Consider the following 17,547-nt stretch of genomic DNA (forward strand, 5'->3'; position numbering starts at 1 on the left):
GAATTGTGCGGCTAAACGGAAGCCATTTAAGGGTCGGCTTCCTCATAAATTTCCGTCCATATACTGTCGAGACAACATGAGGTCTTTGCTGTTTGACGAAAGCGTCCTTTTGGTTAACCGTTCACAGAAAACCCAGGGAATATTTCAAATAGTTTGTGACGAGAAATCGGTCCTAGAGGATTTAATTATAACAGGTAGGCTACTGCAACGAAGTTCGTTCGAATTTGACATTTATATTGTCCCTGTTTTTGCATACTGTGTGCTCCCTATTTACGGCAAAGTTTCGGGGCAAAGATTTCAAAACTTCCTTGATCGGATAAATCATTGTCAAAGTCGATTACGAGGCCTCTAGTGTGATCTAAGCAGTGCGAATAGAACTACATAGGTGTGAAATCTGTGTACGCTTAAGATCGCTGAAATGGACAGCCAGTTTCGTAAATAGATATTTTACCGAGGGTAACAGGCGGAAAAAACGCTTATTTAGTTCCTCTCCTCTTCTGGAGTCATTTATACCGGTTTATGGTTCACGCTGTCGTGTGATTCATCTCTTTGACGTGTGCATCTGCAATCTGCATCCCTAATAGTAAAAAAAATAAAATATGAGTGACTTAAACTAGTCAGCATTCATCAGATCTCTGAATGAACTGGATGAACTGCAGCACTGGATCCCTGGGTCATGAATTCAATCAATAACGCACGTGGTGGTCAAATATCTACCAGAACAAAGCACGCGAGCTATACTGACACATGGCTGTAAGTTTCTCATTCAGTGATGCGTCCAAAAGAATCAGGCCGGTATAGTGTATATTATTTTTGATAAAATAAATGGGCCAAAGATAAGTAGGTTCTTGTCAGGCTGTTACAAGGGACAGAAAGCTGACGAAGAAAAGGGCTCTGGGATGCATGCACGACTGCTAGATTTGTTCCTAGTAAGCACACTGGGGAAACTTGTGAGCACACTACTGCATCTCACAACGGAAAGACTGTAAAACAAACACTTCCCGATTGTAGTTGGTTTACCATAACAATGAAAATTAGATATGGCAACGCCGTTTCTTCCTGTCATGTCGGAATCGAGGGCACTGCTATGAACATATTCATCGACAGCAACGAGATCTTCTCTGAAGGATGAAGGCCAGTGAGTCCTTTTCGTACGGATTGTGTGTTATCAGGGACGAACTAGATCACATTCGCCAATATCCTCCTAATGTATCCTGATGAAAAATAACACTGATACAAAAACCTATTCTATTTCAGATCGCCCCAGTGATCTCCGGCTTTCCATCTATCCAGAACTAACGGCTATTGATAAATCTGTTAGTAGCACGTTACAAGCACGACTTGAATGGCGTGGCGCAACGCAACACAACGTCCTTCAGCTACGTGAACGTTTCCCAATCAATTGTAGTTTCTTCGCTATGAAGAACGGCTCAAATTCCACGAGGTACTTTACTCACCCTATTCGGTTCGCAGAACTTCCTCAGGGAGAGCTGCACGTGAAATGTACTTGTTCGGCCCTCAAATTAACGAACCAGTTGGTGAAATTTGTTTTCAGCCCATCTGTTTGGCAGAGAATATCGTACAGCAGTGATTCAAAAGAATCCTTGAATTTACCGCCTTACCGCGCGGTTTCACAGCTTCTCGGATGTCGTAAACCAGCTGGTCGAGTTTCTTTTATTGGGACAGTGTTGAGGATTCGGATAAATCAGTTATCCTCAACGGAATTGCAATCACTATGCCCAGGATATGAACACAACATAACAGTGTATTTTAACGGTGAGTATACGGTTTTTGCGCTGTACGAGAAACACGAAATTGTTCTGGGTTTTTCGCTCCTGCGGTAGCCTTCGAACATTAGTGGATATTGAATCGACGTTTGTTTGCATCTTCTCCCCACTCAACTTTGAACACCAAAAGTCACCACCATTTTTGCTAATTTTGTGACCTAATTTCATTCTGTGTGCAAGGAACTCAAACAGTGTCACGTGCAAAGTCACGTGCGAAAATTCACCTGATGCTTTATAAACGTCTACTTGGATGGGGTGACCCTACACTGTGCTAACGGGATCTCCTACCAGTTGATGTCAAATCAAATGAGTAAGAAGTCTGGCCAGTGTCCTGGTTAGTGACTCAAGGACCTCAAGGTGTATATCGATCACTTCAGAACAAGTTGTGGCTCTAATGAAAGGAAATAATTCCATAGGGCTTTGGGATGGAGACCATTTGTCAACTACTTTGGAATCAGTACTATCAAGACAGGGTCATTCAAAATATCTTGCTCTCCTGGGGATTTGTTTGATCACATTTTCCGCTTTTTCGCTCAGCTAATGTGATTTCAGGTGGCGTAGTTTTGTTTTACCATACAGTCTGTATGAATGCTTTCAGAAAATAGTATCCACTACTTGCAGAAAAAAATTCAAGTTGTGGTCTGTACCACATGTCGTGTGATGGTTTAATCACCTAAATTTCCCAGGCAGAGTAAATTAGACCTAGTAAAACTGCTGTTTGAATCCAGCTGCTGGGCCGAACGTACAAAGCCTCCTACAGTGCCACTGTTTGTTTTTTAGTCTTGTTTGCTGGTGGAATGAACCTACTTTTTCTGGGATTGGCAAAAACCATAACTACAAATGTGCTCAGACGTCGGCCTGAATAGCTGCTGGACTTACCATACTGATCCCGATTGTTCCACCTAATAAATTCTATAGAAATTGAGGACCTTGCATTGCCGATATTTCCGGTGACTCCTCTAAACCCACACTCATCCTCGTGAATAATGATGAACTGATGAACTACTAATCGCATCTGGTTGAATCCGGTGGGACAATCTACACTGTCAGTGGGTTACTCCAATGAGCTAGCATGAATTGATCAGTATGCATAAAAGCCATTACCAGTGAACTCTGGTGCGGTGGTCATTGCAGCCTTCCTGGATGGGGACCCCGATTCGGGCTACATCAGTGGTTAGAAACATTGTCAGACATGGCCCAGACGTGCCCTCAAAGGCGCTCGTGCATCCAAGCTGTTACCTTCAGTGTATGGCCCTCTTCAAACCCCCCACTGAACAGTCCACTGACAGACCTGTATTTATGCCCCAATTTTTCAGCTCCTGCCTTCAATGCGCAGCCAACTGCCCCAACTTCCCAAATCATCAATGAACGAAAATGTGACAGCACTGCACAAGTACGCGGTTATAACAGCTGACAATGATGATGTTGATGATGATGATGATGATGTTGATGATGACGATGATGATGATGGTGGTGATGATGCATATGACGCTCATATTATGGCTCCACTACACAACCATTCATTCGAACAAGTTCCTTATGCTCAAACTCTATTTGTATTTTACTCCCTTTTCGCTATATCATTAGGCATTCGATATCACTCGTTTGCCCTCCAGATTGATTTAATCCACCAACATAAGCGGTACTCACCAACTTATCTTTAGTATTATTACCAATATATAATGTTGCAGTAATCATGCTTGTAATTTATATCTGCAACCGTCACATTACACTTTGATGTGAACATGGCTAATAGTTGTATTATCTCCCCGATAAATTAGAGTTATACTGATATTCGAAATTAGTTATCCGACCAGCAGTAACGAGTAGAGGTGCACGCAAACTAGAAGGAAACATAAGTTCCGCCTTCGTGAAAGACTTGAAAATAGCTGGTCACTGGAGGTATGCACAAAGAAAGGGACAATCTTAGTCACTTTTAATATAACTAAAGTCGCCTGGATGGACATGATCTTGTGAAGATAAAACACAACCAGGCCCGAGAAGAAGACTTAATAGGCGTTCAGCCTTGACCAAAAATGATTAACATCAATTTTTGCGAAGCGATTCCGTTCATCACGGACTTCCCAAAACAAGGTTGTATAGGCGGGAACTGAATGAGAAGAATGAAGAACGGATGGGCTGTTAAGCTAAACAAAAAAAGGTTAGGTAAGATATAGCATGGAGGTTTTTTTCCTGATAATTTATTACTCATTATTACTTATCACTTACTAAGCAACTGATAACTTTTCGCCAGCCCACCACTCGTTCCGAACTCTTTGGGACTCATTAGATGGCGTATTTTTGATCAGACTAATTTCTTACTTAAACTGACGACATTTTTCGACAAAATGACATCGTTTTCCCTGTATTTTAAAGGCTAGCAATGTAGTACTTCAGAGAACTAAGCTGAAGTCACAAGCGTGATGTGAAAAGCTCAGACGAATTCAACGGTGATAGTCGCTTCACAACCTACAGTTTGAAGGTCACGGTGGGCGAATGGCATTCACGGCAGGTTTTTTCTGCGATGCAGTCTTTAGTTGTTATTTGGGTTACATCAGGTTTAGCAGCAATCTCAGAACGTGGTTTTAATAAGGCCTGACATCTGTGTACGCAGCTCCAGTTCCTCTTGAAGTTGTCCCATTCTTGAAGAAATACAGAGTGATGTCATAACAGTGATTCACTGTGACTAAATTTGGGGGAAATTTACAGGCCATCTTCTGCTAATCCAAAGCTCGAAATCTGGTGTTTCGTGTCTTAAAATTAAAAACCAACAGCAACATTTGCTTTTTTTCAGAAGGGCTTGGTAAACAGTCGGTAGTTTTTTTATTCGGGCGACGCTTCGCTTTAAGCACAAAAGCCTCACCAGACCAAGTGAGCAGGTCACCTATTCGGTCAGGTTTTAAGGCAGACAGAAAACCGATCGGTAAGACGTCTTCATATTAGAGTTGAGTGTTAATTAACTCCCTCCCGCCAACTAGATTGTCGCAACACTCACGAGCTCACAAACACCAACGATGAATTATCATTTGAAGCACCTTGAAGTGGAAGATTAAGGAACCATGGAATTAATTTGAAACTCCCCCAAATCATCAATGCAAGATTTTAGCAACCACACTAACCGAGCCTTTAATTGACACTCAACACTGATCCAGTGCGCTAGTGTGAAGATGTCTTACTGATAGGTTCTCCGGTTGCCTTAAAACCTGGTCAATTTGATGACCTGCTCACTTGGTCTGATAAAGCTTTTGTCTCAAAAGCGAAATGTTGCTCAACCAAGAACTCATCAGATCCTTCTGAGACGATGACTTCTCAAAAGGTTCCAAACGTTTTCTAATTTCGGTTTTTTGTTATTGTTGATCATCATATTGTCAATACAAATGAGGGTGACCTCGATAGTAATGACGCTGGCCAGGATGACGATAACACACTAAGAACTACCATAACAAAAGAACCATCGGGATCACAAGACCTGAGTTTCAGACACCCAACAAGGACCAGTATCTTTCACTTGCTGAACTAATACCGTAACACAAGTGCTTTGAATTAAATGAAGGGTGAACAATGCATAGTGCATGAATGGGAAACGTTTTCTTGCTGAGCCGTTGCTTAGGTACTCGAGTTCTTCTTGTTGTGTGGTCGACACCAATCAGAGAAACAAATCTTAAATCAAAGATTCACTTGCAGCGCTTTATGCAACGTTCGGATATAGAAACACCTCTGGACAACAAACTAAAATCCAGGTAGAAGATAAGGTTGACGGAAACTCGAAGACTGCACCTACCTGATGAGCCCCAAGAGGGGCGAAACCGGTTGTGGGCTGTCGGAGAGTTTTCAGCAAACTTATGAGTGGTTTCCTTTATAAGTGCTTCGTGCACTTGCTTGGAGTTCGGTTCAGCGTATCAGTGTTTTTTTTTCACTATTTCATTATGGCAGCACCGGATGTTCGTATTATTGTGCGACCGGAACAGGACTTCTATCTGTTCAATCAAGAACAACCTGTCCATTTCCGTGTGTCCGCCAAAGACGAAACTGTACAACATGCGGAGATTCTTCGTTCAGTTCGTCTGAATTGTACCGTATATGATCCGAAAGGCCAGCAAGTTACATTTAAGACCAAACCAAATGACACGACAACAGTATACAGCTACGTTTCATTCGCCCTACGAAAGAAGTCATATAAATCAGGTGTTTACAGATACCAATGTCGAGCAATATCCGAAAATTTGAAACTGGAAAAAGTACTGACGATAATTGGTGAGTAGAGTGAGTTGAGTGTTTGTACCTTCACCGTCTTTGCCTATCTAACAGATATGGTCAGAGTGCGTCCGGACCTGCGCAAGTGGCCCGGAAACTGGACTGGTGCTTCACTAGACGCCATCACTACGGCGTGTCGGGGAGTTGAAAGACGGTCAGTGCCTGATGCAATTCAACGGGTGAAAGGGTTTTCTAGTTGATGCAACTGCGCATTCATTTTCGGACCAGAATGGCTTTAAGGAGGAACGTCTTCATCAATGACTTATTTTCGTGTTCAAGAGCGACATATGGGCAATGCATATGTTCCACATTTTGATGTGATCTGATGGGCCCGTTGCTGTTGCCGCTTTTCGCTTTCACGACCCATTTATGTCTGTGCAAGAACACTCGCACATTCAAAGTTTCTAGATTCAGGAATTGTAAAATGTCGTCCCATATGCAGTTCCAGTAGACAAAGATGAAATTTAGTCCTACTCTGGACATTCCAAACAAGTTTGCAAGATATCGCCCGCTATTCGGCTCAGGGTGGAAAGTAAACAAATTTCCTCTTGTGTGACCTGAGTGACGAAGGTGCGCCTCACCAATAAAATTATAACTTGTGTTTACATATCAAGTATCAAGCAGGAAGTCAGCATAGTCACACAGATTTATTACGCACAGGGACACAAGCGGCTCAATCAACTTTCAATGGTCTTTTTTGGTGACAACCATTTTCACTCAAAATATTCCACACTACTTTCCACACTTTCCATACTACTTTATCCCGTAAGTAAGTAAGCTAAAAGCTGGGGAGTCGTCACTCAGCCAACTCGCATTCTGTCCCTGGATCTGCCTCCACTAGGTTGATGATCATTTTTTACTCACACCTGAATGGCAGCTTGGTGAGAGCAAGCTGGCATGCGCATATCAGTCTATTCTCAGGAATGATGGAGGCAGCTGTGCGGTATAGCATAGGAAATCCTGCCATGTGAGGGGTAAAAACACTCAAATGCATCTTCAGTGATTTGTGTAAAACTATATCGTTCGGCTGTTTGGCTGTCTACGGATAGGTTTATGCATGGAGTCTAGCATACAAGGTCACTCGAACAAGGACTTGTGTCAGTTTGTCTGAGGTGATGTTTGTACGCTGTATACCACATTTAGACTGACAAGACCAGGTCTTCCAGTTTGACCAGGGAAGAGAGTTGTCAAGTTCTTGTAGCACTGTACTTTGGCTCAGGTTTTCAGACGCTGTGCTGCTTTTTTGATATACTTGTAATGAGAAAAAATGCTTTCGTATCTGAGTTGTCAGTTAAAAATGTCAACCAGCACTTTCGATGTGGATGCGGGGCACTGTAACCTATGCTCCGCTTATGTTCGTCATGGAAACAAGAAAGAGATTCGTCTTTGTAAGGACCCTGTGTCGGATCACCTTTCCTGAGCCGCGCATGTCCGTGACACCTGAGTTAACCGAGGCGAAAAGCAGCGGCAACTTATTTCCTGTAGATACAAAAAAATTTTCAACGCCGTTGCCATTGATTAACCTAATCTTCTGACGTTCCACAATACTGACTGAAACCTGAAGTAAAAAACGTCGCAAAATTGCAGCATGGCTGGTGTGCGATAGTCTCTTTTGATGAAATTTTTTATACTGATAAGTTTGCATGCGGAAGCTTCCCAGCAGTGTCTGATGGTTATGTAAAAGTAGAACCTTGTAGGGGACAAATTATCGGTAATATGAAATGCCAGGTAGGCGCATAATATTGAAAACAGTGAGCAGATGGGGTTTCCTGCTTCACCGCTGGATAAAACCGGTATCTAAGTGAGACCCACCTAACTTCGATGAAAATATTTAGTTTGCAGAATATTCCTATGGATCTGCGGAGCCTTTCATCGGTTCTGGCTATATTATTGGTGCATTTTCTTTGATCTTTTGCAAGTGCAGCGCTACACTAATTGGACGAGAAACCACTTTACTGCATGAACAAATACAATACAAATTCAAGTTCGAATACATGTTCAAGTAGAACATGAGATTGACGGAAACTCGGGGACTGCGTCCACCTGATGAGCCCTAAGAAGGGTGAAACCGGTCGTGGGCTGTCGAAGAGTTTTCAGCAACCTTGCGAGTAGTTTCCTTTATGAAAACTTATCTTACAATGCGTCAGCTAGGGCATTGGAGATTGGTGCTTTGACTATGACTTTCCAAATAAGGCCAGTTGTCTTACACTTGCCAGGTTTATGGTGCCTGATTTGCTTGTCTCTTACGTATAGACTATTTAACTGTAAATCCTCTTGCTGAAGGTGAAATGTTCATTCCTTTGTCAGACCGGAAGAAAGTGACGTTGATCATAAAGAATCGTGGAAAACAAATACACTATACAAACGAAGTTCATAATTATGTATGCGTTTTGTTATGTTATCTTACAATGCGTCAGCTAGGGCATTGGAGATTGGTGCTTTGACTATGACTTTCCAAATAAGGCCAGTTGTCTTACACTTGCCAGGTTTATGGTGCCTGATTTGCTTGTCTCTTACGTATAGACTATTTAACTGTAAATCCTCTTGCTGAAGGTGAAATGTTCATTCCTTTGTCAGACCGGAAGAAAGTGACGTTGATCATAAAGAATCGTGGAAAACAAATACACTATACAAACGAAGTTCATAATTATGTATGCGTTTTGGAGGGTCCACCCATAGATGCCCTCCGCTTCCAAAGAAATGAACCCAGATGGATCAGTCGAGAAAACAGCAAGTCGGCTGTTGCTCTGGAGAACGTACTGTACGTAACGGAGGAAGCAAGCATTGGTTATTACCATTACCGGTGTTTTTACAACAAGAACGGATTAAAGCTGCATAGTGAACTGAGGTTCTCGGTTCTCGGTGAGTTTAGTTAGATTTTTCAGTTCATCATCATACGAACGTCTTATGTCTTTCTCAGTTCACACTAAATCTGGAATTCCCAAGGTTCGATCAGTGGCATCCGTGGTTTATTGTGAATAAGACAGTGATGTAGGTAGAGGTTTTTCTGTGACTGATAATTTACATTCATTCGTGCAAAGTTCAGTTGAAAAATTCCTGTCAGTGTGAACGAGTTACACTCTATAAGTGAATATGTTATAAACGAGTTGTCTCAGAACCATAGCTCTTGTGAGTTGGTGTCGGCGAATCCTTAAAGAGGCAAACAGAAAACGAGTTTTCGGTTGTGCATTAGGGGCCTACATTAAAGAATGCTTCTGACACCGAGAGCTGTTCTGGTTTGCGCACTCCGAACCATCGTTTGCCGAAGAGATCGATGTTTTCTATGACCACTTCAAAGTAGCGGAAGCAGACAGGTGAGCAGCTGGCAAAGGGCTATGAAAGGGATGGCGAGACGTTAGGGTGCTGATTGTGCTGTTGGACAGAAACCACTTCTTGTCTGAGTGAAATCTATGACATCAAGTGGGTCACATACGTTATGCTTGCGTCGTAGTGTCTTGAGTAGATCCAGGATTTCGGTGAGACATTTATCCAAAGCGTCATGTAGGAAATTTCAGATACCCAGGATGGGACACGTGACTTTAAGGTGTTCCGAAAAGGTTCTGTATCGTCTGATGCCCTCTGATAGATTACCGTGTCGCACACTGCCTCGGCATTTCGTATTTTTCCTCTACCAAAAAGCCATCAAAATATCTCCCTTCGCCTCACTCCAATCATACAACATTTGCATTATCCACCCCAATAGACGCTAAATGGCCTGAGTGCAAACTGACTTGAACGTACAAAAGTGACGCGCTGAACAAGCGTTCCCACTGATTCTCTCTCAGTTCAGGACAATTAGTGTAATGGAATACAAAATCCAAAATAGACTGAACTACCAGGTTTAACTGGGTCTCCGCATTTACTGATTAAAGTTTGCCTGAACTCAGAATACACATGATTAGTTTCACATCAACTGGTCATACATTTAGTCTGAGGGCAGTCACAGAAACTGATCATGTTTATTTGTTTTTTCTCTGATGACTAAGAAACACACTAACAAACCAATACAACGTCCATTACCTATTGCTTGACTCGGTAACACAATGATGTTTGATTCAAAAGCGTCACCTTTCTACCTTGACAAGTCCAGACATTCCTTTCTGAACCAGCCACTATATGTTCTTATCATTTTCTGGACTCAGAGAACATTGTTGTTTGACTCGATGACGATCAGCTCGGCCGTCATTCAATCAGTCAGTCATTGTATCGGCTGTAAACCGTGCACCAAGGATACGTTAATTCAAGTTGCTATCGTTCAGGGCACCAGAAAATTGAAGGACGCGGTATATAGAGTCTAGCGTGGAAGGCAGCGTGTGATGGCATTAGTTTGGGAAACTGAGTGATCGTAACCAAGACATGCTCCCTCACTAACTTCGACTGATTCAGTTTTATCTTGCAGATGGTTCTAAACTCATAAATCACACTTGTTAGTTTTTTTTGCAAAGAAAATCACTCGCAAGTTTACATAATATCATACCGGGTTACAGGTAAGTTTCCGATGAAAAAAAAATCGGTATGCAAAAGAGTGCAGCTGTCGAATCTTTGTTACTTGCTTTCGGCAAGAAGGGTCACAGTGAAGCTAGAAGGGCATATTAGGCATTTTCTAAGCTTGTTTAATGGTGCTCCTGAACCTCTTCTGTTATATACTTTGTTTTTCAAACAACACACTATCGATTACATGAGCTACTGCTACGATCACACGAGCGCGTAGTCGTCTCAAAAACAGCTTGTTTCTCAGGTGAACGATACGCTTTATTTTTAAGCGAATCATCTCCATAGAGCAACAGTTAGGAGTTTCGTTGTACAGCATATTTGATTGGGTTTTTTCTTGCTTTCAATGCATTTTAAAACGTCCATTCATACCAACTATCAGACTCGGCGGTTTGCAGACAGCTTCAGCAGTTGCGTGAATATAAATAAGGCTTGCAGCATTTAATGTTGTTCCTACATTGCGCTTCAGACAAAAATCTCATGACTCTCGATATTGATCCAATTGGACATTCGACTTTCGTATACCACACGCAAGGGATTCGGCCAGCCTTCAGGTGCCACACAAAATACCTGGGAACAAACACACTTCATCGACCCATTTGGAGGCTGTTGCACGGGCAGTCTGACTTTGTCATAAAAGATGAAACAGATTACACACAAAGTCAGTCGACTGTGTACCTTGTGGATGACAAGGAAGGGCAAAGCACTTTTCAGTGCAGTCTTCGCGTAAATGAAAAATGCCTGACTAGGCTGCTTATATTCTGGAGGTTCAGTAAGTCTATCTTCGTCCCGTTGTTTCCTCAAGTATAACCTTCTGTGTATGAGCGAATCTAGTACGCTGGGTTGTAAAGGTTGGATACACAACGAACTATACACTTCCATAGCTTCAGAAGCGATGTCAAATTCTTTTGAGAGGCCGTCTAATTCTCTTCTGATTTTATCATCATTTCAGCCGCAGATTCTATTCCTGGTTGGCCAAATCGAGGCAGAAAATTTACGCGGAGGTTGAATTTCTATTCAATTTCGTCATCGATAGCAGCAACATCAGAATCAGCATCTGTAAGAACTGACTACTTGTCGTACAGTGGGTAGGGTTGCAGCCAAAGTTTCGTTCACCGATGGTTTGAAGAGGTGGGGTAGATGTATGTGCATCGAAGGCGAAAGGTGAAATAATTGATGCGTAAATACAGTATTGCCAGTGAAATTTTCTTTGGGGGGATTAGAAGAGTAGCTACGCATTGAAGGCAACAACTTGGATACACCAGTGCCATTGAGGGTAAGACTGGGCCATATGTGACATTGTCTGTAACCAATAATATGTCTCGTCGCAAGTCCATCATCCATGGAGACGGCACCGACCAGCCCAGCTGAGTTTGCTGGTAGTAGGTTTCATACTTCGCTGCCAAGTCATTGTTTAACCTCCATGGCTCTTTTCCCCCTTCGCATCGTTGCGCTAAAACAACCCTTCGATAAACCGGTCCATAGGCATACGAAATACGTGAGCAAGACAGCGCAACCTATGGTGTGTGATCAGTTTACCTATCATGGGCGAGATTTTCTACCGGAAATCATCCGACGTACATCAGCATTGCCGATTTGGTGTTCCAACCTTTGAAGACATCGATGGTTAAACACTGAAAGACGATTGACGTCCTCGGAGCGCAGCCGCCAGGTTTCTGATCCATCTAGTAATATGAACCGCACCGCAGCATTGTAAACCTGACCCTCGACGGATAAGCTGTCACTCCTATGCCACAGGTAATGCAGGTTAACGAAAACTGCTCTGGCCTTCCAAATTTTTCATCGAACTTTCACCTTTGGAAAGACCGCCATAACCAATACAGCTGCCCAGATAAACGAAGTTGTCTACTAGTTCACTCAGCTCATCCGCAAGCATGAGGTTAGGGTCGGAGCACAGCCAGTCTTGCAGCAGCAACTTGCACTTTGTAGGTGTGACGATCAGACCAAACCATAGGGCGGAATTATTTAGATTATTTAACATTGTTTGCATTGACACGGCGTCAGGTCCAAGAAGGGCTATGTTGTCTGTGTACTGGATGTCTGTGAGCGGACGTCCCGGTGGCACTTCGACCCCACAGGCATCGAAGGCTGGTAGTGAGTCTTCCATGGTCGCATCAATGACGAAGTTGAAGTGGAAAGGTGAATGAGGACAGCCTGGCCGAAAACCCTTGGTGTGGTGAACTGAGGCGAGGCTTTCCCTAGACCTTCACACGGCAGCGGGAGTTGGCGTACAGCGCCTTAGGGAGGGTCAAGAATTTATGAGTGGACAGAATCAAAGGCAGCTTTCAGATGGAGAAACAGCCATTTTTGGATTTTGGAAGCAGTATCGTTGTTTCAGAATCTGTCGGACGGTGAAGATAGGACTGATGCATTCTCTTACAGGACGGAGCCCAGCTTGCTTTTCTCGGATATGTCTCTCAGTGTGTTCAGTCAACCTTTGCAGAATAAGACCAGAGAGAACTTCGATGCGAAATCTAACAAGCGGATGCCACGGTGGTTTTCACATGTTGTCCGTGTACCCTTTCTCCACCTTCCTTGAAGTGGGCTGGACACAGACCGTCCGGCCCTGACGTCTTCTCACGTTTCAATACGGATGCTTCATACTTTATGCCCTCTTCTAACAGGCGTTTAAGATTTACATTCAGTCTGCCTCTAGGCAACATCCCTAGAGGTGATGTTGCAGGGAGCCAGCTAAAATGCTCTTCGAAGTGTTCGGCTTATTTTCCAGTTAGCATTTTTGCGAGTGAACTAATAAGCCACATTTTCAATTATCGTTTTACTAATCATTGCCTTCTTAGGGCCAGTCGGTTGCATCAGTCAATATAGGACACCGTTCTCTCCACGTAGCAAAATCCTTCTCCATTTCCCGTACTTTCGATGTCCACCAGAGCTCTCGGTCATTTTTTAGGTTTTCACTGTTTGGCGTTTGGGAGATTTGCGTGCATCGTCGTACTCGTTGTCTGATGGTATAGTTTTCCTGGCACCAGTCAGGACTAGTGATCCCGACGATATCCATTGGTCTCTTGATTGTATCGGAGAAGTCGCACAGAGAGCACTGAACGTGGCCAGCATGGCTCCTTTCACATTTCGCCATGCTTTATCCACGTACTCACTACCAGTGAAAGGAGGTAAACCTTCGCCGTGGAGTTATTGTCAAACACCAACTAAACAAACTATTGGACGGAAAAGTAAGACTATCGTATGCAATTTATTTTTAAAAACTGAATATCCTCACGCGTCTCCGTGAACTTTTATGGATATTCATTGTCTCTTCCGCAATTGTAAACAAACACCGGAAATAGTTCCACAAATTCCTTAATAAATCTCACCTTCCATTAGACGCGAGGCGGAATTACAAGGAAACCACATACTACTCCGCCGTTAATTAGTTTGTGCGGAAAGTTATTCAGCTAGCTCAGATCAATACTGCTGAGCTATGTTGGTTCTTCGTAGATGGCGGATTGGCATGCCTCTGGCTGAGTTTCGGGGGCCTGAAGGGAAACGAACTGTCAGGTATGCACTGAGCACTCCGTGATTGGAATCAGGTTGTGTGCCCAAGTAAGAACGGCAGTCATGATATTTGGCTCGTTGTCCCATAGACATGAGATCTAACTGGGTCCACCGTTGATCTGCAGGTTAAGCGATTCGAACGCTTATACTAAGAGGTCCCACTGCCTAGAATCAGTCGATGATCAGCGCACGACTGGAGGAGTCCCTCTCCGTTGTCTTTGTAACGAGCATCGACTCGGATTCGACCACCCAAATGTGATTCGAAGGAGCTAGTACGACCAAATCGAGCATTTATATCATCCACAAGCATCAAAATGTTAGTGATTTTTGCCCGACAAATAAGCCGGGATAACTCTCGATAGAAAGTATCCTGATAGTTTGTTGAAATATTGGTAGCTCGGGGGAGTTTATTGGTTGTTGATCAGGTGACTGTTGATCTGTTCGCCGAGCTTGGCGAACAGATCAACAGCCACCTGATCAACAATCAGAAAGTATCCTTTTTAGCGTCAGAAATGCAGTTCGTTGGGGTATAAGCCGACACAAAGGCGTCGTTTTCTATGCCAAGAGGCACTGAGCTTGCTTGAGCTGGATAACCGAACAACGCAAAGACAACTGTTTACTTGAATCCACTCCAGTGTAGCGCGTTCAGCTCTGAGACTGAGTGCAACTCCCATATCATCCATTTGACGAATCATTGCTTCAAGATCACCCGACACACGGAGGGAGAAATGGTAAAGAACTGAGTTCGTTCTTGGCCTTCTGAGGTGCATAAACACGCTCGGGTCTTGCATGCATGTTTCGGAGACACATCGTACATCAATTTTAGTGGAGTATAAAGTTTCGGCAAGTATTGACTGTTTGCCAATGTGACAGTGAGTACGGACGTTGAAAGCTTCTGTAGAGAAAGGAGCTTGTGGATTTGAAAGGGTGTTATTTTCTTTGCGCTTAATAGGCAAGAATCGCCGCTTCCATGCATCTGGACATGCTGGTCGCTTTGGGGAATTCCCTTACTGTCCACACACTTCTATCGCGGAGGATATTACGACTCTACTCCCAGACCGCCTCGTACCACTGCCACTCGTTGTACGGGGTCTTGCTGCTCTAGGTCTGACTGCTCCTCTTTGGCCTTCCTGAAGTGTTCGCATCTTTTTGAACATAGTTCCATCCAGCGTAGCCCGCGAGATCATTTCAACACTCAAGTCCGAACAACTGCCTCAAGGTGACGACAGCTTTAGGTTGGGTGATTTTGGCATGCCGCCAGCCACATGTGGGCTTAACTTGTCTATTTCTATTGTCTATTTTTCTAGAAGGAAACTAAGCATAAGTTTCATGGAGGAAACCAATCACAAAGTTGCTGAAAACTCTTTGACAGCCCATAACTGGCCATGGGCTTTCAAAGAGTTTTAAGCAACTTCATGCGTAGCGTTCGTTCAAGAAAATGCGCTACAATATCTCATACGGTATCGTACCAACGGGAACGTGGGGCGGCTTTTGTGCACAGCACTTAGTTGAAGATTATCGTAAAAGAGAGATTCAGCCGGGGTTCAGTTGATCCTCTCATTAGATACAAACGCGTGTGCAAGTGGGTGTATTTCACTGATTGTAGTAACGGTATTTTCCTCAGCTTAGTTCTCGGTCTCAGCCTCCCAAGCTAGCGTTCACGTCAAAACAACCACCAAAGGTGCACAAGGTCTATTAATGCCCAAAACGAAGTCAAGAACAGTTGTACAGCGCTCCGTATATATAGCGTAAGCGGTTATAACTTTCTGGAAGTTCTGACGCGTTCTGGATGCGACATTGGCAACCGGCATTTGGCCAATACTGGGTCAGGATTGGCTATTGGGTCCAGATTACTGACCAATCAGATCTCGTCTTGACGCCGGACCGGCAAGTGTCCCGAATTCTAGACCAGTATCGTGCGGGTCAGGCTTACCGGCCGTAGCAGCGCCTAAAGACGTGCGGCAAAGCGGGATCCGTGTGGAATTCTGCCTAACACTGATCTCTTCTTCAGGAAGGCATGCTGGACCTACATGTATTAACAGGTTATTGGTGTCATTTTACATGATGAGTGCAGTTTTGCTTGCCTTCTGCATCCATGCCGACTTTTTTTCACTCTCAAGACCTTCCGATCCTGTGGCCCCAATGAAGAGAATGATGAGAGCCACAAGAATGAAGCTTCAACATACCCCTAAACTAATAACGATTCAGGTGAATCAAAGTGATGACAGTCCTAACTTCCGGAGAAGTCTAACCAGTAGGTCAGCTAGCGTACTCACAAACAAGAAGACACTAATCGGGATAAGTGAAGGTGTTGACAGTTTGTTTGTTCATAGCATAAGCGAAATTGCAATAACAATCTACAATTGGTTATTTAAATCTTTTTATTACGGAATAGCTAAAATTCAACAGACCCAGTCAATTTGAAGAACGAGTTTTCTTTTTGTGAAGGACCTGAAGTGCAGGGTGAACAAAATGCCTTGAAACTGACTGCAAAGCAGTTGTGCCATTACAACGAGAATACCGTCTAATTCGAGGGCATTAAATCAAGGTCGCGATTCATATGAAACTCCAATGCTACGTAGAAACTCAGACTTGGACAAACCATATGAAGATCTAGATTCAGTAGGGAATGAGAAAGGCCGAACTGGAATGGGCAATCCCAGTTCTCATGAAATACTTATAGCTTTAGGGTTCAATTATTGTCTAGCACTGCATCCGCCGCAGGCTGAATCGACTGCTCAGGTTTTGTAGTAAGGTCAGGCTTTCGCTCACAACTGTTGTGATTTCCTTGACATACTTGTACTTGATAGAAAGTAGCATCAACGATGGATGAGAGGAATCCACAGAACGGGCTGACCTCTGTCCTCACAATGTACATGACTCATATGACGCACCCCAATGAATGACAAACCACATATTGCATTGGGCTCGCCATGAACTGAGCAATATTCCGTACCACAATGCCAGCCAATGACTTCTCTCCAACAGCTTGACTGGTACCACTCTCGAGGAATCAAAGTATAACATCATAGACAACATCCTTTGGAAAGTTTTGAGGATTTCACCCTTAAAAAGGCTTCGACATGGCAACACTCATCCATGAAATCTGGGAGTACGGTAAAAAGAAGGGACAATTCTTGAGTGTTTGTTGAACCTACTGCTCTGACAAATAATGGGACAAAACAGTTCAAAGTTTAGATACATTCTTGACTCAGGAACTCACACAGAAACGGAAAACAATGTGACAAAAGCCCAGACCAGTCACTGCTTCATGATATCTAATGCAGCATTCAAAGTGCGCTGTATCGAAACGTGATATCATCTCACGAATGCGGTATTTCGTCTTGGTCTGCACTTTCGTGACCATCATAATGAAGAGTAGGAGCAGAACTTAAGCTGTACGACATAAAACGACACAATATGTTTGTACGAGAATCTTCGGAACGTCTTGTCTACTTGTAAATCGACAATTGCTCTCAACGAA

The 17,547-nt window shown here is 43.4% G+C and overlaps 1 protein-coding gene across 1 annotated transcript; it reads left to right on the top strand.

The window, feature by feature from the left end:
• Positions 1-5,713: 5,713 nt before the first annotated feature.
• On the top strand, positions 5,714-11,258 carry T265_13489 (hypothetical protein; the record flags this gene model as incomplete). The annotated part of the gene is made up of 4 exons (XM_009169104.1): positions 5,714-6,041; positions 8,295-8,453; positions 8,565-8,903; positions 11,002-11,258. Coding segments are annotated over 4 exons (1,083 nt in total), but the record flags the coding sequence as incomplete, so codon positions are not given.
• Positions 11,259-17,547: the final 6,289 nt, after the last annotated feature.

The sequence above is a fragment of the Opisthorchis viverrini genome (assembly GCF_000715545.1).
Source record: "Opisthorchis viverrini unplaced genomic scaffold opera_v5_71, whole genome shotgun sequence".
Lineage (NCBI taxonomy): Eukaryota > Metazoa > Platyhelminthes > Trematoda > Opisthorchiida > Opisthorchiidae > Opisthorchis > Opisthorchis viverrini.